At 44.2% G+C, this 21,860-nt stretch overlaps 4 protein-coding genes across 8 annotated transcripts; 3 read left to right on the forward strand and 1 right to left on the reverse strand.

Annotated features, from left to right (window-relative positions):
• Positions 1-3,059, forward strand: LOC118378301 (uncharacterized). Of its 3 annotated transcripts, none has more exons than XR_004824416.2 (3): positions 1-965; positions 1,123-2,239; positions 2,343-3,059. XR_004824416.2 is itself a non-coding variant. In XM_035765282.2 (2 exons), exon 1 carries the CDS (start codon positions 103-105, stop codon positions 955-957), a length of 855 nt encoding a protein of 284 aa, XP_035621175.1. In that variant the 5' UTR covers positions 1-102; the 3' UTR covers positions 958-965; positions 1,123-3,059. The 3 variants fall into 3 exon arrangements, 1 of the variants encoding a protein (XP_035621175.1); XR_004824417.2 differs by having other exon boundaries at positions 1,614-2,239; XM_035765282.2 differs by having other exon boundaries at positions 1,123-3,059.
• Positions 3,060-3,381: 322 nt separating this feature from the next.
• On the reverse strand, positions 3,382-5,863 carry LOC118378314 (beta-crystallin A1-2-like). Its single transcript, XM_035765296.2, has 6 exons — positions 5,739-5,863; positions 4,983-5,065; positions 4,745-4,863; positions 4,414-4,555; positions 4,092-4,234; positions 3,382-3,971 (listed from the first exon to the last, which is right to left on the reverse strand). Exons 2-6 carry the CDS (start codon positions 5,055-5,057, stop codon positions 3,824-3,826), a joined length of 627 nt encoding a protein of 208 aa, XP_035621189.1. The 5' UTR covers positions 5,058-5,065; positions 5,739-5,863; the 3' UTR covers positions 3,382-3,823.
• Positions 5,864-7,220: 1,357 nt separating this feature from the next.
• On the forward strand, positions 7,221-9,601 carry LOC118383931 (beta-crystallin B1-like). Its single transcript, XM_035770313.2, has 6 exons — positions 7,221-7,344; positions 7,692-7,786; positions 7,922-8,040; positions 8,226-8,358; positions 8,583-8,725; positions 8,892-9,601. The coding sequence occupies exons 2-6, from the start codon at positions 7,697-7,699 to the stop codon at positions 9,061-9,063; spliced, it is 657 nt and encodes a 218-aa protein (XP_035626206.1). The 5' UTR covers positions 7,221-7,344; positions 7,692-7,696; the 3' UTR covers positions 9,064-9,601.
• A 4,752-nt stretch (positions 9,602-14,353) lies between these two features.
• LOC118378327 (zinc finger and SCAN domain-containing protein 21-like) lies at positions 14,354-20,576 on the forward strand. 3 transcript variants are annotated; one of them, XM_035765315.2, is made up of 3 exons: positions 14,356-14,917; positions 15,073-15,188; positions 18,744-20,576. In XM_035765315.2, exon 3 carries the CDS (start codon positions 18,749-18,751, stop codon positions 19,919-19,921), a length of 1,173 nt encoding a protein of 390 aa, XP_035621208.1. In that variant the 5' UTR covers positions 14,356-14,917; positions 15,073-15,188; positions 18,744-18,748; the 3' UTR covers positions 19,922-20,576. The 3 variants fall into 3 exon arrangements, with proteins under 3 accessions (XP_035621213.1, XP_035621208.1, XP_035621199.1); XM_035765320.2 differs by lacking the exon at positions 15,073-15,188 and having other exon boundaries at positions 14,354-14,796; XM_035765306.2 differs by lacking the exon at positions 15,073-15,188 and having other exon boundaries at positions 14,358-14,917.
• Positions 20,577-21,860: the final 1,284 nt, after the last annotated feature.

Genomic DNA, 21,860 nt, shown 5'->3' on the forward strand with positions numbered 1-21,860 from the left:
TCCCCAGGAGGACTCTGCCGAGCAGTTTGACCGCCTGCTGGAGGACATCATGATGGGCCTAGACTTCGCCTGTGGTGGTTGCCAGGATCAGCTCCTAGCGCCATGGACGCTGTTACTGAGGTGACCGGTGCGGGTGACCGTTCTGGAAGTGCCAAGTCTTCTTCAGAAGTGGGGCTGCAGCAGCATGTGGAGGGTGAGCTGAGTGACATCCAGGACCACTTCCTTAGGTCGTTTGAGCAGCAGGTGGCAGCATCCAACCCAGTGGCACAGGGAGAGGGAGAGGGGTCTCGGAGCACAGCCAGCCTCTCGGAGCCTTACACCGCTCTCAGGAACTATAGTGGAGCCCAGATGGTGACCAGCACAGCTGAACACAGAACTCAGAGCACTCAAGTCAGAGAAGAGCAGAGCTACACACACACAGCCTATACACACCCCTCTTACGCTGGGCAGAGTAACACACACGTGGCCCAGGTATACATCCCTCAACCAGAACCCAGCTACACACACACAGCCCACATAGAGCAGTGTATCACAGTCACACACCCCGCAAACACACACCTCCCTCTCTCTCACACATCACCTCTTCCATACTCAACTCCTAACAGTGTCCAGCCCACCTCAGCTCTACCCCCTACCAGTCTGCCACCTAGCCCAGGGGAAGTGAGGAGGGTGATGACCAGAAGACGGTTGCGAGGCGAGATCAACATCCAACCTATAGTCAGGCCCAAGAAACGTCATGGGGAGAGGAACATAGACAGGACCAGACTACTAATCAAGAAGAGGAAGAGGATAAAGAAAGGGTACTCCATGAATACGAGGAACTGCTGGATGTGGATGATGTGTTGCTGGGTGTGTCTGTCCGTACAGGCGAGGAGCTATGCCAACCCGAGGATGCTGCCAGGGAAACGCCTACCCCCCAGCAAACTGCCCAATCAGGTCGGTCGGCTGAGAAGATAAAATCTCAGGTGAGAGACTATGCTCAACATTTGATGTTATGAAACATCTGCTACTATTTACTCAGTATACTTCATGCATTCTTCAGTAAATTGTTAGCCGTGTATAATTTGTATAGGTGTTTAATGGCTGAGTGGTCTACTTATAGTCAGTGTTGTCATCTCTCAGACCAAGGCCCGGCCAGCAGCAGTCTGACACTACCAAGAAAACCCCACCCCTACCCAATCCCCCGATCAGCCTAATCAGAACCACAGAGAAGCTCAGAGGTCAGAGTGCTCAGCCAATCAGACAGAGCGAGGAGGTTGTGTGGGGAGTGTCTGGGGCAGTGGCTATTGTGAAGAGAGGGAGAGGCAGACCACCCAGAAAGAGAAACGTCAATGGTGTGTGTGCAAAGGTTACAACTGCTCCAGTTCCACCAGAACAGACAAGCCGAGGGGCAGAAACAAAGAAGAGGAGGAGGGAAGAAGCCTCAGCTGGAGTGGGAGAAAGGATCAGACCCAGCAAGGACAAGAGAGAAGAGTAGGAGAGTAAAGGAGTCAGAGGAGGAAAGGTGGAAGGGAAGGAAGGAGACAGAGAGACCAAGTGTGCAGGTCCAGAAGTAGAAGTAGTCCCACTGGTCCAAACGCTCTCAGAACCTCACCCTCCCATCTCCGTTCCAGAATCCCCAGCCTGTGGAGAGCAGGTACACCCTGAGGACAGAGAGGAGTCTGGGAAAGAAGTGACAACCTCCTCAGCCTTCCAGAAGACTAGGGAAGTCCTGCAGACACTGCAGAATGAAAGATGGAGAGGAAACGGGATGGGCCATTTTTAAACCACAAAAGACCGATCAGACAGAAGAGAGGGAGACACGGATGGACAAAATAGATGTTGAAGACATCAGAGCGATAGATAATTCTGATGAAAATATTGACATAGATGGAGATGGAGAAGAATGGATGACAGACAGAGCAGAAAAACAGACCGAACTCCACAACCCACCAATCCAAATCGGAGAATGGAAGGTCACGGTTCAGATGCATTCTGGGATAGTAAAGCCTCCAGTCTCCCATCCTTCACGTTCCATCCGAGAGGTGGACATCGAAGGGTCAACAGGAAGCTGGGAGGAAGAGGAGGAAGTGGATGTGTTGGGGGGCTTTAGCGCCTCCCCTGTCCCTCCTATCATACTGCCTGGCTCCTGGGGGGAGGGGCTTGGTTCTGAGGAGGAAGAGGAGATTGATGTCATTGGAGGAGAGTTGGACCACACCCCTTTTATTTAATCTCTGCTCGTACTGAGTGCATACACACGGTAGCCTACATTATCAATCAGATTATCACACTCTACTCTAATCTGAGGTTTCTTTGCTTTTACACTAACTATGACCATGTCCCTCCTATCCCTGTTTCCCTAGTGTGACCAACATCTTCCCCCTGCTAGGAGACTGGGATATGGACAAACTGCTGTATGTGGACCATCTCACAGTACAGAATCAATGAGGGGCTGCCACATAGACAGCCGTGGCATAACGACAAGGAATGTACAGATTTCTGCTTGATGGAGAAGCATGATTGTGTGGTTGAGTTCCTCCAAGTTACCAATTGTTAATCAAAAGAGGATGAATGGATGTTTTTTAAAAATTTGGGACGTTTTTGTTGTACCTTTTTTCTACCTCACCTTGTCTTTAGAGCTCTGTGCTTGAGTTGTAGTTTTCAGCACTTAGATCGTCAAATATGAACGTGTTTTACACTGTGGGTCAGTTGTGCTCTGTTTAAGTCTACATCTCACTGCCCAGACCTTTACAACATCATTGTGTTAAAGCTTTCAATGACCCGTGTAGAAAAACACCAGCTATATTTGCCTTTTGTGCAGAGGAGTTTGGGTTCATTCATATACCAAACGTTTCATTGTGAGTTGCCAACAAATCAGGTTTTACACTGCTTGTTAGTTCAGTTTCACAGGAATTTACGACTTTCATTGGTTGAGTGTCAATCATCACAGGCCTACATCTTCCGATTCTGCTTTGGATTGTTCTAGAATGGAATCACATCATGTTTGTCATTATTACTGTTCTCCCCAGGTGTTTGACTGTTTTCTGTTTAAAAAACAGATTAAAGATGTTCTTAACGTGTCCTTGTGTGAATATATTTTAAGTGCAGCCTAAATAGCTGAGATGTTTATCATGGTGTTGTAGTGTCTTTAAGCGGTGACAGTAATCTGAGTGGATACAGCAAGGCTATTCATTTTTTTGTAAAAAAGCAACAGGTTTATTTGAAGTCGTTTTTCAGTTATATCTATGTTTATCAGAGGGTTTGACATGCAGTGTACAAGCGGCTTATTACATTGGACCCAAATAGCACATCTTGAGACGCTGCTATGTTGAATCCCATATGGTATTTATTATAGATTATCCTACACACACACCGCATAATGATAAGACAGGCCTGAGCGACTGAAGTGAACATGAGTTTATTAGTTAACCTTTGGTTCAACCTCCTACACACATCACATTAAGGCTGCACTATGGTGGTGGCCATCTTGAAACTGGTGCCTGTTGATGCGTTGACCTCTGGTTTGAGCAGGATGTGTGGCTCCCTGCTCAGCCCAGGTGACCTGGACAGGGGTTCAGTTAGTACAGAGCAGGTGTGTGTCTGTGTGTGGGTGCTCTACCCTGATAAAAAAATTAACTGGGTTATGTCAGTCATGTCAGTGTGTGTGTGTTCCTGTGCTTTACCGGTGCGATATAGTCTCATTGTACCTCGGAGCGGCTGTGTGTGTCAGTGTTATGTGGTGAGTCAGTAGTTAGGGGCAGCTGGTCTTCCATTGGGGGGGTAAGGGGTAGAGCAGCATCTGGGCTGGGGATTGCGGTTCTTGGGCCTCAGCCTCTAGCCCCTCTTAATGCTGGATACGGCGGATAGACTGGATCTGGGGGGTCTGGGAGTGGGAGCCCCAGTTCTTCCAGTGCTGGTAGTCTCCACTGTGTCTCTCACACTCCATGATGTACTGCTGGCCCCTGTAGCCGGGGTACTGGTAGCACACAAAGCTGGGGGATAGCGATAGGGGATATTAATTTAACACTGAGGTTTAGTATATCGATCGTGTGTGCACAGCTGTTTGCTAACACGTAGCGTGTGTGTGTAGTGAATAATAGAGGTTAACTTACGCGCCACACTGCACGTGCATGGAGCCGACCTCGGGCATGGACCAGCCCATAGCCTGCAGGGAGGGGTAGTCGTCACACAGCTCAACACTGCGGCCCATGAAGTTCTCTCTCTCAAAGATCATCATACGACTGCTCATGTGGGACTGAGAGAAATAGAGGAAGGTTACACATACACACACATAAATATGACCACATTCCAAGAATTTGGGAGTTTCTCAAGGAAGGCCTTAATAGAATGTATCCGTTTGGCAGACATAAAAAAAACGGCATTGATTCTCTTTCACATCTCCTCTTTCTCTATCTCACACACTGTGGTACTCACAGCACAGTAGATGGGACGCAGGGACATGAGGCGCTCCACGTGGTAGGACAGGGAACCGCTGTAGGCGTCCCAGTGGGGGTACTCTCCTCTCTCCAGGATGAACTGCTGGCCCTGGAAGTCATGGTGCTCAAAGCCCACCCAGCTACAGGGGGGGTGGGGGGGATATTTTACACGTTGAACTATCATCTTATACACCCACATTGAACCAGCCACTATAAACAAAATAACTTGCTCATCCGCACAGACAGACAGATTACACACCTGGATTCCTCTGTCCATAAATAAACATTCCCACTGAACAGATGGTGTAAACACACAGTGTGAAACTCACGCTCCACTCTCCACTCTGATGGAGCGGATGATGTCTAGACCACACTCGTGGATGTTGCAGCACTCAGAGGTGAACTCCTGGCACTTGCCCTGGAAGTGCTCCTGCTCGAACACAGTCACCTACAGAGAGAGATGGGTGGGGAGAGGGAGAATAAATGGAAGATGAGAAGAGGGACATTTAAGGTGACAGAGCCCATCCCACTTATGCAAAGGTATGTGGCTCCTCTAAGGTGTGTTACCTTGAAGAAAGGAGCCACGCCCATTCCCGAGTTGACAAGGGATTGCATCATTGGTGATCTAGTGGTTCTGTACATCTTTACACCTAAGAGGCAGGAGTCAAACGTTCCGTTACACAATCTCCTCAACTCTCCTACACTCTATAAGTCACCTCAACGCCAACAATCCACACAGACAGAGTAACATTCTATTATATTTTATTACATTCTATGTTATTCTATAATCAAGGCTTCACACTGGTATTCAAGTGAACATGCCTTGGAAAACAACCTCTCTAAAATGTTTCCCGTTTAATACTTCTCCTATTCGCTATGCACTATTTGGGAAAAAATGTCACTGCACAGTCTCTAATGAGCTGAATTCATACTAATGCCGATCAATTAATCTATGATAAAGCTACACGATATTGTATCTAACAAGCTCGCTCCCTGTTTTAGCCAATCGTATTAAACAAATAATACGCAACAAATCGAAATTATTGTGAACTAACGGTAAAACATCATCGTTTATTGTCCATCCAAGTTTGTAGGCTACACCAGAATAGGCAATATGGAGACACGGATCAGTTAAACGAGTCTATACATTATGTAGCCAATATATGCAATGTGCACCTCAGGTTAACGTGTTGTTTCAGGGTTAGTGCTTTTTGGTGAGTTTTAAATTAATGTGTAAACGCGTCTTGAATAAGCCTGCAATGGCCTATCTGACTGACTGTCCCTATAATTTGCATTAAATGCGTTACGGAGTTGGCACCTTACCTAGTTTGGCACTTATTCGTGATGAGCTCGGTAGTGGCACGCGCCTAACGCTATCTCGCGTTGAGCTTCAAGAGATCCTGGCGCTTCAGTTTTATACGGAGTGAAGAGAAGCGCCCCCCCCCCTGGAGCGCGTCCATGGCGCAGGCCTTTGGTACGCGCACAATAACTTTTTCCCACCTAAAACACTGGCCAACAGCGCGCTCCTGTTCTTTCCGGTCATTCCGTCGAAACTGCGCGATACGCCAGCTCAGCATATACTATGGAACGCCAGTCCTCTCTGTGCACAGCGTTCGGGGTTTGCCCTGAATGGGAGAGAAACAATAACGTCCCGGTCAGTTCGTGCTGGTCAGCAGTCCGGTGTGCGGCAGTCACAAAGGCCGGGATAGAGGTGGAGAATGTGGAGATTAAAGGGGCACGTGCACCGTTTGGGTAGAGAGAAAAAGTCAGTATACAAATACAAATATTTTTATCATAGAATATGGACAGGATAGAAACATTTGAGAATGAGAAAGTGTTTGACATCTATATGTAATAGTATCTCCTTAGTCACTAAACACATAGGACAACACAGAGATGCCATGGGTAGCACACACAAACACACCTAAATCATGCCATCCCATCCATTCTTGAGTCATATACATGGTACCCTGGCCCCTTAAGCACACTAAAGTCCCCCAAAAAAAAAAAAAAAAATTGCACCACACTCCTCACACCTCAACGAAATCGTACTGACACCTTTTATAGACTTAACACTCTCTTAATCAAAGCCATGTAGTTTAATAATGTGAGGTCCAATAATGCATCAATTAAAAAGTATGTGTTAATGACTTGCTTCAGGCTTGAGCTCCCATTCAACTGTTTCAAAACCGATGGTGATGAGATGAGACTCAGAGAGAAGACAAGACCAGAAATGTTCTGTTTGTAATAGAAGTTGGTACTGATTATGAGCAGGTGATTAGCGCACGTCACATGTCCTCTCATGTAAATAGTGAGCCTATTCAGTAACTATCCTTCCACCTATTCAAGCTAGATTTTAATGTTTGCTCCCTTAAAAACAATATATTTTGACATTAGTAGGTAATGGTTTTATGTATTGTGATAGTTTGTTCTACTCTTTTAGGTATTGTTGCTGTTATTCTTTAGTTGTCTACCTTATGCACATTGAGCGTGGGAAATGTGCTCCTCAAAATGACATAGGATCAATATTATTATGATCATGAACACAATATATGTACAGGTATTTGTCACAGGTTATACCAGAGTGTGAAAAACGTAATTAGTTGCTTATCACAGATACTGGTACAGTGTTATCGCTCAGATACTGTATCTGTTTGTGGTTAGACCCTATCATCATGTACAGTATTCCACTATCAACCCCCCTCCAATCCTTCTCAATGAACCATGGATCTCATTGGTCCCCGTGGCTGCCCCCCTCTCTGGCTGTCCCCCTCTGATGAAGCGGTGGTTCTATTGTCTCGTGGTTCTGACCTCAGCAGGTTTGTTTCTCTGTCTCTAATCCTCCTCCTCTGGGCGCCAGCATATAAAAGGGCGGGGCGCACTCTGAGTCACAAACACTCTCCGAGTGAGGCAGATCACACACACACAGGTAAGAGCGGCAGACACACACGACACACATGCTGGCACCTGCATACACAGGTAAAGGGAGGAGGGGGAGAAAGAGGAGTAGCAGCTGTTCAGCAGCAGTCTGACTTTGAAATCAGTAATTAGAAGTCGCTATAATAATACATGTAACATTCATATTGTGCATCACTATATTACACATGTAGACTGCAGCCCCAAGCCCAAATACCACTCTTCCCCTGATAGCATCCATTCACTCCATCTTCATCCCGTATTGTATTTCCATACATTATATTTATTCCCAACACCTTGGATGTGTTTTCTTGACTGTTTTGAGACTGTTTCATTCTCAACCCTCTCTCTCCCTTCCAGTCATCATGTCCAGTGATAAGTCCAAGGCTGCTTCCCAGACCGACGGGAAGGCTGCTCAGAGCAAGAAGTCTGAGATGGGCATGATGTCCTACAAGGCAAGTAGTCCTCAACTAACAGGACGTCTCCTGGCTCCAATCTAATGGAATATCATCGGCTCACTGATACGGCCAGACACTATCTGTGTTGATGATGTACTTATGTCTGTTTCTCCTTCTCTGTTTGCCCCTCAGATGTTCGTGTTCGACCAGGAGAACTTCCAGGGTCGCATGGTCGAGATCAGCAACGAGTGCATGAACGTGTGTGAGATGGGCATGGACCGCGTCCGCTCCCTCCGCATTGAGTGTGGACCGTAAGTCAACCTCTCCAGTTTTTTTAACTATATATTAGTGTCTATTCATATCCTGCTATCCCTGTAGATTTGTAGGATAATGGTAGATGTAGCAGTATCATTTACAGTAAAAAAAAAAAAAATCTGAATTAGATATGTCAACACAGCTGTATAATAAAGTAACGCTGCCTTTCTATCCTGTATAGCTTTGTGGGCTTCGAGCAGATGAACTTCTGTGGCGAACACTACATTCTGGAGAAGGGAGAGTTCCCCCGTTGGGACTCTTGGAGCAACTGCCAGAAGAATGACTACCTGTTGTCTTTCAGGCCCGTCCGCATGGTGGGGACACTCCTCTCGTCTTTCACCATCTCTCTCTGTCATCTGTTCTCTAATTTTTCTCACTTATACACATCCTCTCTCTTTGTGACTTGCTACCTACCCCCTGATCTCTCACTCTGTCTTTCTTTACTCTCTCTCCATTTTTGTCTCTCTCCTGTACATTTCTCTCCTTCTGAACATCTCCCTCATTCTCACACACCTCTCTCCTTTCCCCTCTCTTTCAGGACCCCGAGAAGCACAAGATCTGCCTGTACGAGGTTGGGGAATTCAAGGGCCGTAAGATGGAGATCATGGACGATGACGTTCCGTCTCTGTTCTCCTACGGCTTCACCGACAGGGTCGGCAGCATAATGGTCAGCTGTGGAACGTAAGTGTTGCTATGGAGATGGAAAAAGGAATTGACAGAGTTAAACTCACAACTAAGAACACATAGATCTAGAATGAAAAGATTGTAGGAGAACGGCTGATATTTTAGTGACATACGTAGTGACTTGCCTAGTGACATAATTTGGTCTTCTCCTTTTTCCCCTCAGCTGGGTGGGCTACCAGTTCCCCGGATACCGTGGCTCCCAGTACCTTCTGGAGAAGGGCGAGTTCAAACACTTCAATGAGTACGGCGCCCGTCACCCCCAGTTCCAGTCCGTGAGGCGTATCCGCGACATGCAGTGGCACCAGCAGGGATGCTACACCATGGCCAGCAAGTGAGGCTCAGGGAAGGAGAGAAAGAGAAAGAGCGGAAGAGAGGGAGAGGGGCGGAGGAAGAGAGAGAGGGGGAGAGATGTCTGAGGTCTTGCCGAACCCCTGGCTGAAGCTTACCATCTGAAACAGCAAGGGAGAGTGGTGACATTAAAAATCCCCCACTCTTTGAAACCTCAATTGAAGGACCACCTGGCTACAGAACACCTGAAAATCAGACAACCCCTCCATCACTCTCTCTCTACTCTTCTCTTTCTCTCCTGTGATCCGACCTTAGCTTTTCCCTCCTTCACCCCCCTTCCCTCCTACACCCCCCTTCCTTTTTCGTCCCCCATTCCTTTCCCCTGCAGTCCATTGCAGCACCAAAGAGGGAACGAGAAATATCTTGCTGTTTTACACATGATTCTCGGCTCAGGGTATGATGCACCATGGGAAAAGAAGTTTCAATATCCACCCCCCACTTCCTAACCCTGTGTATCGCACACTCTCTCTGCTGTACAGAATCCTGGCCAACTTTTCAATAAAAATGAAAATCTTGATTTCAAAACGTTGTCTTTGCATTGTGACCGATAACCCTCATGACCAAGATGACACTGTATAAATAAAAGTGCTATAACAGGTCATAACATGAAAATCATATCAGTACAGACTAGTCAATCTTGATGAAAAGGTAATCAAAATACACATATCAATAGGAGAATATGAAGTCAGAGTTGAGCACTGCAGATAATTTCCAAAGCCACCCTTTGCCTTGATGACAGCTTTGCACACTCTTGGCATTCTCTCAACCAGCTTCATGAGGAATGCTTTTCCAAACGTCTTGAAGGAGTTCCCACATATGCTGAGCACTTGTTGGCTACTTTTCCTTCACTCTGTGGTCCAACTCATCCCAAACCATCTCAATTGGATTGTGAAGGCCAGGTCATCTAACGCAGCACTCCATCACTCTCCTTCTTGGTCAAATAGACCTTACACAGCCTGGAGGTGTGTTTTGGGTCATTGTCCTGTTGAAAAACATGATAGTCCCACTAAGTGCAAATCAGATGGGATGGCATATCACTGCAGAATGCTTTGCTAGCCATGCTGGTTAAGTGTGCTTTGAATTCTAAATAACTCACTGACCAAGTCACCAGCAAAGTACCCCCACACCATCACACCTCCTCCTCCATGCTTCACGGTGGGAATAACACATGCGAATATCATCTATTCACCTACTCTGCTTCTCATAAAGACATAACGGTTGGAACCAAAAATGTGGACTCATCAGACCAAAGGACAGATTTCCACCGGTCTAATGTCCATTGCTCGTGTTTCTTGGCCCAAACAAGACTCTTCTTCTTATTGGTGTCCTTTAGTAGTTGTTTATTTGCAGCAATTTGACCATGAAGGCCTAATTCACGCAGTCTCCTCTGAATAGTTGATGTTGAGATGTGTCTGTTACTTGAACTCTATAGAGCATTTATTTGGGCTGCATTCTGAGGTGCAGTTAACTCTAATGAACTTGTCCTCTGCAGCAGAGGTAACTCTGGGTCTTCCTTTCCTGTGGCGGTCCTCTTGAGAGACAGTTTAATCATAGCGCTTGATGGTTTTTGCGACGACACAAGTTCTTGAAATGTTCCAGATTGACTGTCATTTCACTTTGCTTATTTGAGCTGTTCTTGCCATAATATGTACTTGGTCTTTTACCAAACAGGACTATCTTCTGTATACCAACCATACCTTGTCACAATACAAATGATTGGCTCAAACGCATTAAAAGAAGGAAAGAAATTTCACAAATTAACTTTTAACAAGGGACACCTGTTAATGGAAATGCATTCCAGGTGACTACCTCATGAAGCTGGTTGAGAGAATGCTAAGCGTATGCAAAACTCTCCAGGCAAAGGGTGGTTACTTTGAAAAATGTCAAATATATTTTGATTTGCTAAACACTTTTTTGGTTACTTCCATATTAAATAAAGGTTAAAAAAAATAAATAAAAAAATAATATGTGTTATTTCATAGTTTTGATGTCTTTACTATTATTCAAAAATTTAGAAAATTGAGAGGGGGGCCTGGCATAAGGTGTTTCCAAACTTTGATTGTTATTGTATATGTTAACACATATGTTAAGATGTATTGTAACAATAAAGGACATACCGTTCAAAAGTTTGGGGGCACGTAAAAATGTCCTTGTTTTTTAAAGAAAAGCACATTTTTTGTCCATTAAAATAACATCAAATTGATCAGAAATACAGTGTAGACATTGGTAATGTTGTAAATGACTATTGTAGCTGGAAACGGCTGATTTTTTATGGAATATCTACATAGGCGTAAAGAGGCCCATTATCAGCAACCATCACTCCTGTGTTCCAATGGCACGTTGTGTTAGCTAATCCAAATGTATTATTTTAATAAAAGGCTAATTGATCATTTGAAAAACCTTTGCAATTATGTTAGCACAGCTGAAATCTGTTGTTGAATTTATGCAGCCGCATACAAGAGATTTCTGGACTCACCTTGTTGTGCTGTGCTCACTTGAACAAGGTGACGCGGTGGTCCTTCACGGGGAAATGTTGTCATCAAACTATCATTCTTTGGATTTATGGTGCTTTCAAGGCAACTGGGGGAAAAAACAAGGTTGAATCATGATGTCAGTGATCTTCAGGACGGAGTTCTAGAAAGAGGCCCAAGTTCCCGACTTGCAATTCTGAGTTGGATGACAGTTTAAAACGTATATTCCCAGTCTGAGATTATGAACTCTGGAAAAAACAACCTCTGAAGTCTGAGATTTCCCAGTTCCGAGATTCCCGTTCTTTTGAATGTGACAGACGTCATGCTGTATTGACAGCATGGCCAATGTTGAACATTTATCCTTTTAAGCTTGGAAAAGAGACCCTTAAACCCAGACTTGGACCACACACCCATTCCACTGAATAGTAGGCTAGTGATTGCTTTGCAATGCTAGCAGTTAGCTACTGATTCCTTCCAAACCACTCATTGTTGAATTTGCGGTTTCTAACTTGTTGTGTAATGCTTATGTCCAATGGCCAATGATCACCGATGTTTTATCTATAATTTCTCTTCATATGACAAGGATGGAAAAGGATTTGCCAGTAGATTGTCGACTTGATTCATGATGATGATGACTGTGAGATTTCTTGCAAAGATTTTGAAAGTATGATGTTGACATGATCAGTCCAATCAAAGCTACAGTAAATATAATGTGATTTGACATAATTTTATCTGTGGCCAATGACCTTGAGCCTTCTTGAATGAGCACTTCTAATGTAACTCTATGGTAGCACCCAAGTGGCTTGAATTTGAGCTCTACCCTTAGATTTGGCAGTGACATAGTGTCCCCATGAGTGACAGAACACTGAGCCAATCATAATATATAATATATGCCATTTAGCAGACGCTTTTATCCAAAGCGACTTACAGTCATGTGTGCATACATTCTACGTATGGGTGGTCCCGGGAATCGAACCCACTACCCGAACCCACTACCCTGGCGTTACAAGCGCCATGCTCTACCAACTGAGCTACAGAAGGACCACACCATGGTGCAACTAGAGCACATTACCAACCCCTACACTCCGTATTTTCCGCTGGCTACCCCACCACCGCAGAAAGCACTGAGCTACTGTAGACTGAAACACCTTCATTTTGGAGCTGCCTTACTCAAGAAAGCAAAAAAGAGACCATGTTTGTATGGTCTTTATTAACTCAATTTTTTTTTACATTGTTTGCAAACTGATATTTATTTATTTTTATTTCACCTTTATTTAACCAGGTAGGCTAGTTGAGAACAATTTCTCATTTGCATCTGTGACCTGGCCAAGATAAAGCAAAGCAGTTCGACACATACAACAACAGAGTTACACATGGAATAAAAAAACATACAATCAATAATACAGTAGAAAAGTCTATGTACAGCATGTGCAAATGAGGTAGGATAAGAGAGGTAGGCAATAAATAGGCCATGGTGACGAAGTAATTACAATATAGCAATTAAACACTGGAATGGTGGAATGTGCAGAAGATGAATGTGCAAGTAGAGATACTGGGGTGCAAAGGAGCAAGATAAATAAATAAATAGTATGGAGATGAGGTAGATTGGATGGGCTATTTACAGATGAGCTATGTACAGGTGCAGTGATCTGTGAGCTGCTCTGACAGCTGGTGCCTAAAGATAGTGAGGGAGGTAAGGGTCTTCAGCTTTAGTGATTTTTGCAGTTCGTTCCAGGAGAGGCAGCCAAAGGAAGAATTGGCTTTGGGGGTGACCAGTGAGATATACTTATTTTCCACCATAATTTGCAAATAAATTAATTAAAAATCCTACAATGTGATTTTCTGGGTTTTCCCCCCTCATTTTGTCTGTCATAGTTGAAGTGTACCTATGATGACAATTACAGGCCTCTCTCACCTTTTTAAGTGGGAGAACTTGCACAATTGGTGGCTGCCTAAATACTTTTTAGCTCCACTGTACCTCCTGGAGCGCGTGCTATGGGTGGGTGCTGCTATGGTGACCAGTGAGATGAGATAAGACGGGGCTTTACCTAGCATAGACTTGTAGATGACCTGGAGCAAGTGGGTTTGGCGACGAATCTGAAGCGAGGGCCAGCCAACGAGAGTGTACAAGTCGCAGTGGTGGGTAGTTTATGGGGCTTTGGTGACAAAACGGATGTCACTGTGATAGACTGCATCCAATTTGTTGAGTAATGTGTTGGAGGCTATTTTGTAAATGACATCGCCGAAGTCGTGGATCGTCAGTTTTATGAGGGTATGTTTGGCAGCACGAGTGAAGGATGCTTTGTTGCGAAATAGGAAGCCGATTCTAGATTACATTTTTAATATGTGACATGTATTAATGCCAAAATAACATTACATTACAACAAAGGTGGTACTCAAAATAGGTGGGGCTCTTCGTATTATTTATTAAAATATTGATATATAGACATTGAGTTAGTTGGTGGTGCGATTTTGTCCTTTCCCCCTTCCTTTTAAATTGTTGCGTCACAAAATGTAACGTGATCGACCACACACTACCGTACAGTAGGTGGCGGCATGCACAAACAAAGTGAGCGAACGCCATGATACCAAAGATGAAGAAAGCCCAGGAAAGATGTTGGATATACTGACAAGATACATGTCTCTCCGCCCTAACAATGGGAGACGTTGTCCACAAAAGGGCACAGCGGGTTGTCTAGCTCCCACCCATCCTTTCTTAGGATTGGTGGATACATCTCATTATTGTAAATATTTTTGAATATTCGATGAGGTTGTTCCACGTCAAACTCTTGTATTCAATAGAGAGAGATGCTACTAGCCTCATCACATGAATAACCATCTCGAGACAACTACGAAATAGTTTTTTTTCTCAGTTGCCGGTTTGTCACATGTCATATTTATATCAGTACACTCGTAGCAATTTAAACATTACTAACTTCTAATCCAATCAAATAAACCTCAAGTAGAAAATAAGCCATTATTTTGTTGTTGATGGCGAATTCGACACTCCACACAAAAACTCCTTGCTTGGTGGGCGAAACAACGCTACCTGCTGGAGGGAGACTTTTTTTTTTTTGCGGAGTTGGGCCTCTTCCTCTTCCTCTCTGGTTCGTGTCCACCCACCAAACAGTATCGTTTCCGGAATGTTCATGGCTTCGGAAGGTTCAGAAATCCTGGAATTTGATAGCTAACCATTCACTGGAAACAATAACAATCAACTTTGACAAGTGGTTTCGTCATGCGGATCTGGTCAGTTTTATTTACGCTTGATGCTTCCCGTGTGGACTTTTTTTGCAATCGAGCTAGCCAGCAACTAACAAGTCAACAGACTATCTTCCAGCTGATCAAAACAAGGTCAATTGACGATGCGGTGAGTCGAGAATAAACTATTTTACTAGCAGTTTCTAAACATTTAGCTAAGCGACATTATGACAAATATACAACGGTTATGGCTTTCTGTCGTATTAGTAAATTAAGTACATGCGCGATAATAGTAGTTTACAACTTTACTACTTTTCCGCGCAGTTCCACGCAATTTGGATGTTGTTAGAAGACCCCGCCCTCTCTCGGCAGCCTCAGCAAGACGTGGAGAAAGTGCGTTTTCTATAATTCACAACTAGTCCACTTGAAGCCAGAACCATGTGAGTCTCACCCAAATATTTACATATACACTAGAATACTGATTGGGGGCACTGTGTTCAAGCCAACGTGCGTGCCTCCCTTTTCGCACTTCCTCACCATTGTAAAACATATTATTAACGTCTACATTCGTTTTTATATTACAGACACCTTAATGCATAATTGTACATTATTTTATATGAGCACATTTTTTATTGATTACTAATGTTAATGTCCCCACTACAACAACAAAAATACTTAAATACACTGAACAAAAATATAAACGCAACATTTAAATTGTTGGTCCAATGAGCTGAAAAAAGATCCCAGAAATGTTCTAAATGCACAAAAAACGTATTTCTCTCAAATGTATGCACAAATTTGTTTGCATCCCAGTTAGTGAGCATTTATCATTTGCCAAGATAATCCATCCACCTGACAGGTGTGGCATATCAAGAAGCTGATTAAACAGCATAATCATTACACAGGTGCACCTTGTGCTGGGGACAATAAGGCCTCTAAAATGTGCGGTGTTGTCACACAACACAAGGCCACAAATGTCTCAAGTTGAGGGAGTGTACAATTTGCATCCTGACTGCAAGGATGTCCACCAGAACTGTTGCCAGATCATTTAATGTTCATTTCTCTACCATAAGCCACAGCTAACGTCATTTTAGAGAATTTGGCAGTACCTCCAACCGGCCTTACAACCTCAGACCATGTTTATGGAGTCCTGTGGGCGAGCGCTTTGCTGCCCCCGTGGTGGTGGGGTTGTGGTATGTGTAGGCATAAACTACGGACAACAAACACAATTGCAAGGTTTATGTGACCAACAGATCTGTATTCCTAGTCATGTGAAATCCATAGATTAGAGCCTAATCAATTGACTGATTTCCTCATATGAACTGTAACTCTATAAAATCTTTGAAATTGTTGCATGTTTTGTTTATTTTTTTTGTTCAGTATACATGTAATTTTGTCCTTGAAACATTTAATTGAAATACTGTACTGAGTTCCATTCATTCCGATGGAGGACCACTCCTTCTGAGAGTGACAATATGGCCGACCGGTGTCTTCAAAGCCTCTCATTGGACAATACATTTAATCAGCAGTCCAGGGTTTATATCAGTGTTGTAGTACTACACATTGAGTGTCTTGGTCTTGTCTAGTTGTCAGATACATTTTTACCTGGTCTCGGACAATGAGGACTTGTAATTTCAGACCAGCGGAGTAAAAAGACCACCATTGACAGCTTCCATTCAGTCAGCGCATTAAAACGCTTTGCCAGGCCAAATATATACACTCCTTTTTTGAAACAATATCTTGTTGCCTATTGAAACCTGGGATTCCTACTTTACTTGTAACATTACTGTACTTTACTTGCATTGAAAAATATCCTCAAAGTTTGTCTGGATTTCCTTGACTCTGGTCGGGAAGAGTGGAGTAAACCTATTGGACCCCTAGGCCTTCAGTGTGTGACAGGCTGGTGATGCTGGAAGGACAACAACCGTAATACCAGGTCACTCATGTAGGAGAGTGCACTTTTGTCAAACACAAAGGGCCAATGATGTAGTGGAGGCTATATGCAGGTATACGCCCTATACCAACTTTGTCCCTTAGGAAAAAATATTGCAGTCAGAGTGCAGTATAACTGCAGTTATTCTGCAATTACTGTGTCCAAAATACCACAGTTGACCGCAGTTTCAAAACTGCAATCATTTTGTAAGGGGTTTTCAGTGGGCATTGCCTAAACTCACTTCTTAATCCCTTTGGTTGCATATCAAAGTAGTGTACTGGAGGTATACAGCGTATTAATTATGTAGTACAATAGAGAAATCATGCACAAAATTGCCTACACAATCGCAAAGCATGTGAAATGCATGCACATGCGCGCATTACACATATCCTAGTTTCAGCAGAATATAATCAGCAGGCAGCAAGAGCGCACAGCTCCCAACTCGTTTTTGCATGGAGCAGCTCACAGAATAATTACATTGGTAGCCGGTAGGGTAGGAAAGACATTTAAGTTCATGATATCTAGCAGTAAGTGCTCACTAAGGCAACAATGAGTATGCAAACCAGGTATTGAAAAAGGTTTGGTCCTTAGTCTTGGTTAGTGAGCTATTTACGATGCGCAATTCAGTCATCATACACTGTTTGCATGAACATTTATAAAAGCTTTCCCAAAAAAGCTTTCCAATTAAATGTTAACTTGCCTACCTGACAAAATTATGTAATGCTGATTTTGTATCAATGGGGAAAGCATTTGTTTTGCTCAATTGATTTAAAGGGAAACAATATATTTTGTAGATTTTCCCAGACCTAAAAATAGTCTCCTGATGTGGTTTAAGCATTGTTGTGGACTTAGAACATCACATGTCCTTTTTTAAATGTATTTAAAGTGTGATTTTAGATATTTAACAAAGTGGTGCAATTCTGTCACACAGGACCCACTTCGTCAGGCACCACTACATAGGGCCGATGGAAAGACACCAGTCCATTCACTCTGACATATTAAGCCAGTAGGTCCCAATCATAAGAATACAAAAACAAAACCATTAGGCTAAGCATTTCCCAATCGAAATTTACAACTATTACTTACCATTGCAAAAAAAAACATTTCACGCTCGGCACACAAAGTAACCCGTGATCTAAAGTTTAAATGAAACAATGTTTCACGAGATGGCTAACAGCAAGCGCGCTGCAATAAAAAACACAGTTCCACTCACCAGATGATCATTTCAAATTTAACTTCATGTTGAAAGTTATTATTTTAAAGGGGGAAGCTAACAAATTAACAACAACATTCTCTTCGATAACACCTGCTGCAGCCGCTGCAAACTATCCTACAACAAAAGCTAGCTAGCTAGACCGTGGTAAAACCACTGCTTGCTATTGCACAGTGACCTTTTGGCCTTCCATACGTTTTGTAAAATCATCCCATGTACAATGTAATTGGTTGATTCAACTGTCACTCTAAAATGTTGAATGTCAAATGCTTTTGACAAAATTACAGTCATGGTCTTGAATTGAACTCACGGTTTTCTGGTCTTGACTGTCTCAAACCTCTCGTCCCCCTCCAAGTCTCGGTCTTGATTCGCTCCGGTCTTGGTTTTAGGTGGTCTTGAACCCAACACTGGTTTATATCACAGGAGGTTGGTGGCACTTTAATTGGGGAGAACGGGCTTGTGATAAGGACTCGAGCGGAATCAGTGGAATGGTATCAAATACATAAAACACATGGTTTCCAGGTGTTTGATGCCGTTACTCTGTTCCGGCTATTAATATGGGCTGTTCTCCCCTCAGCAGCCTCCACTGGTTTATATACATACTTGGTGCTACCACAGGTTTTCTACAAAGGTAGAGTTTGTTTTGCAGGCCCTGTCCCGTGTGGGACCATTCCATTGGCCTTTAAGTGAAATCTCCACCCAACCTGGTAATCTGGCCATGCAAAACAAACTGAGCTCCACCATTTGAATAAAGGTTAAATAAATAAAAAGATTGACCGCTGATTGTGGTTATGAAATGTAAACAAGATGCTTATGTCATGTGTTCTAATACCATTTGTTTTGTCCTAGTGGTGATGGCCTGGGAGATGGACAGCTCACACGGACCAGGGTCACCCCAAAGAGTTCTGCCCAAAACGGAACATTCCGAGGTCGAACTGGTCTCCAGAGGTCAGGAATCCCTCCCTACCTCATGTGTCAAACAGGAGCGTGCAGAATTATTTGTTACGAACCCTGAGCCTCTGAGGCCAACGCACATCAAAGAGGAGGAGTATGAGACCACAGTCACGCCCCTTTTATTACTTACCAAAGAGGAGAGTGAAGACAAGGAGATTCCTGACTCTAAACCAATGACACTTGAGCTTCACGACCCAGCCAGCCAATCATGTACAGCCCGAGAGGAGGAGAAGGCCGAGCTGAAGAAGTCCAGAGGAGTGTTCCATCCAAAGAATTCCTGTCTCCCTAAGCTTCAGGCCCCCTCTCAGCCCTCGGCAGCTGCAGGCTCCAGTCCTGTGAGTAGGGAGGAAGATGAGACGGAACCAGAGGTAAAGGAGGACCAGGGCCCTGGAAACTGGCTAGCCCCCGTGGAGGACGACGAGGCCCTGGGTGAGTCCCAGCGTCGACGGGGCTTTGAGTCCGCCAGCCGCTCCCTTTCTTCCATCCTGGGCTCCGACTCAGAGTCAGACGACAAGGAGAGTGAAGAGGACCCCACCTGGGCCCCTGCCGACCCCCAGACCCTCCAGGACGACCCAGATGCTGACATCCCCGCTCTCCGAGAGGCGTCCCCACTGTGGCACAGGAAAAGAACATCATCGTCACGAAGTCGAGGCAAAAGAGTTCGAGAGGGAGGTAGAGGTGGTGTCTCCTTGTTTCCAGAACCCAAAAAGAAGCCCAAAAACTTTTCCTGCCAGGAGTGCGGGAAGGCCTTCATATCCCGCCGTGACCGGGAGAGGCACATTCGCACTCATAGCGGGGAGAAGCCGTTTCCCTGCCCCAGATGCGACAAACGCTTCAACGACAGTGGGAACATGCGTAAACACATGCTGATCCACTCGGGGGAAAGGCCCCACCTCTGTCCAGACTGTGGCAGGGGGTTCTCAGAGAGGGGGAATCTCAGCAGGCACAGGGCCCACATCCACGGCAGTATGCCCAAGTCCGAATGTGAAGACTGTGGGAAGACCTACATAGAGAAAGGAGGTTTGGACCGCCACATCAGATCTGGAGCCTGCTCTGCAACAAGAAAAACATGACATTTATAAATGAAAATGGTTCCTACAATTACAGTCCCGTTTCAGCAAGTACTGCCTCCAGCGATCAAACTATCAAATATGGATGGCGACTTAACGGCCGGTGACTAGAGAGCTCGCTGGGAGAGTTCGGTGATTCCTTACTGAAGGTATTTTTCGCAGGATTAGGGGGTGGGAAGTTTCATGATTCGAGAGAAAATAATGACATTATGAAAAACAGTGCGTATGAACTGAGAAGCTGTGTAGAAAAATCAATATAATAGATGAAGAGATGATCTACTCTATATTTGTATTTTGCTTCCTATCAATACCTAAAAAATATATATATTTTCAGTCATTTTATTTTCGCAAGACTCAGTTAAATGACAAATGGAAATGGATAACTGAATTTAAAGTTTGTTCTCTCTTAGAGAGCTTTCTCCGTGAGTGCCTTTATGAGTGAGAGAAGTGCTTTGTGAATGTGATGATCTGTGACATGTCTATGCAATCTTACATATGGCTTTCAAAATATTGCATGTTATCGAGGCCCGATTGTGGTATGACGGTAGCTTTGACCGTTGTGCTTCCAGTGTCTTGGTAATGTCTAGGTAATGTATGCTTTAACAATGCATTTCTCATCCATCAGTCGTTTAGACCCATATAAATGAGTGAAACCACAGTTTCTGCGCTGCCTTTCTTTGATAAAACACTTTTGTCGTCGGCGCCGCCATTACTAGTAACGTGTTGAATGAAAATGCTTCTTCTTCTTTGGATTAAAACGGAGGTTGGCATCCAACATGTTGCATTACCGCCCCCAACTGGACTATAATATAAATCCATTTTACTTAGTGATACAAAAAGGGGAAAGTGGAAAAATAAATAAACTAAATCCCACAAAATATATATATATATATATATATATATGCAAATATAAAACAACCAACCTTAACACACTACCCCATTCCACTACTTTGACCCTGTCTGCTCCTGCACCATGCCAATGGCCTGGGAGTACGGGACACCACAAGTCAGCACACCCTGTAACTTTTCTGAAATCAAATTTTGTATACCCAATACTTCTCTGCAGCTGCCACTACAACATCTATTTTCGGTGATTTACGTTCCATTTCTGCTACAGTTGATAACCTATGAACGCTAAGAAGCCAACCATACTGATGCATATATCGCTTGTTGGCCTATCCCTCTGTGCTGGCACAGATCTACTACTCACAGGGATCCTCTCAGGATCCCTCACCCTTGACCCATCCTACTTTCTTCACTGCCTCAGCATTCGTCACCTTCTGCACTACTCTGACTTTAGCCATCTCAACCTGCCTCTCTCTCACCGGACACATCTAATCCCCAGCAACGTGGGCACCCCTACAGTTGACACAGGACCGACAGTGACTCCTCTGTTTCACCACACTCACCACCAGGTCTACTTAGCACCAAACGGCAGGCATCACAAACACCAGGAATCTTCAACTTCAATTGCTCCATCTCCATACTTAATGCTACCCCAGAAAACACTCATTGCAATGGTGCTTTGTTCCTTAGAGCAAACAAAGAAACAGACCTTGACTCAAGTTGCGTGACACGGAGCGCCCACTCCCTCTGGTCAGAAGAATACAAACAAATATCACAAGTCCACTACAGGTTACCTTCACCGACTCAACTGCACCCAACTCCTTTCTCACCCACCCTGAAACCACAAATGGCTCTGCCAAAAGACAAGGATACACTTTCTCAAAAAATGTAAATCCTGCTGGACAAGATTCTTCTTTATCATGTCCATTGATTGCCAGGCTCGGGTTCTGAGCTCTTCACCACACCTTCTACCTCACTTAACTCTCCCTCATTCACTTCCTTTTCACCTCCAGAACTCGGTCTGGTGCACTGCTCAATCTGTTTTCACTTGACACCACTCTTCTTCTTCACCCCATACATACTTTCCTCTTCCTCT

Source organism: Oncorhynchus keta, chromosome 4 (assembly GCF_023373465.1).
Source record: "Oncorhynchus keta strain PuntledgeMale-10-30-2019 chromosome 4, Oket_V2, whole genome shotgun sequence".
NCBI lineage: Eukaryota > Metazoa > Chordata > Actinopteri > Salmoniformes > Salmonidae > Oncorhynchus > Oncorhynchus keta.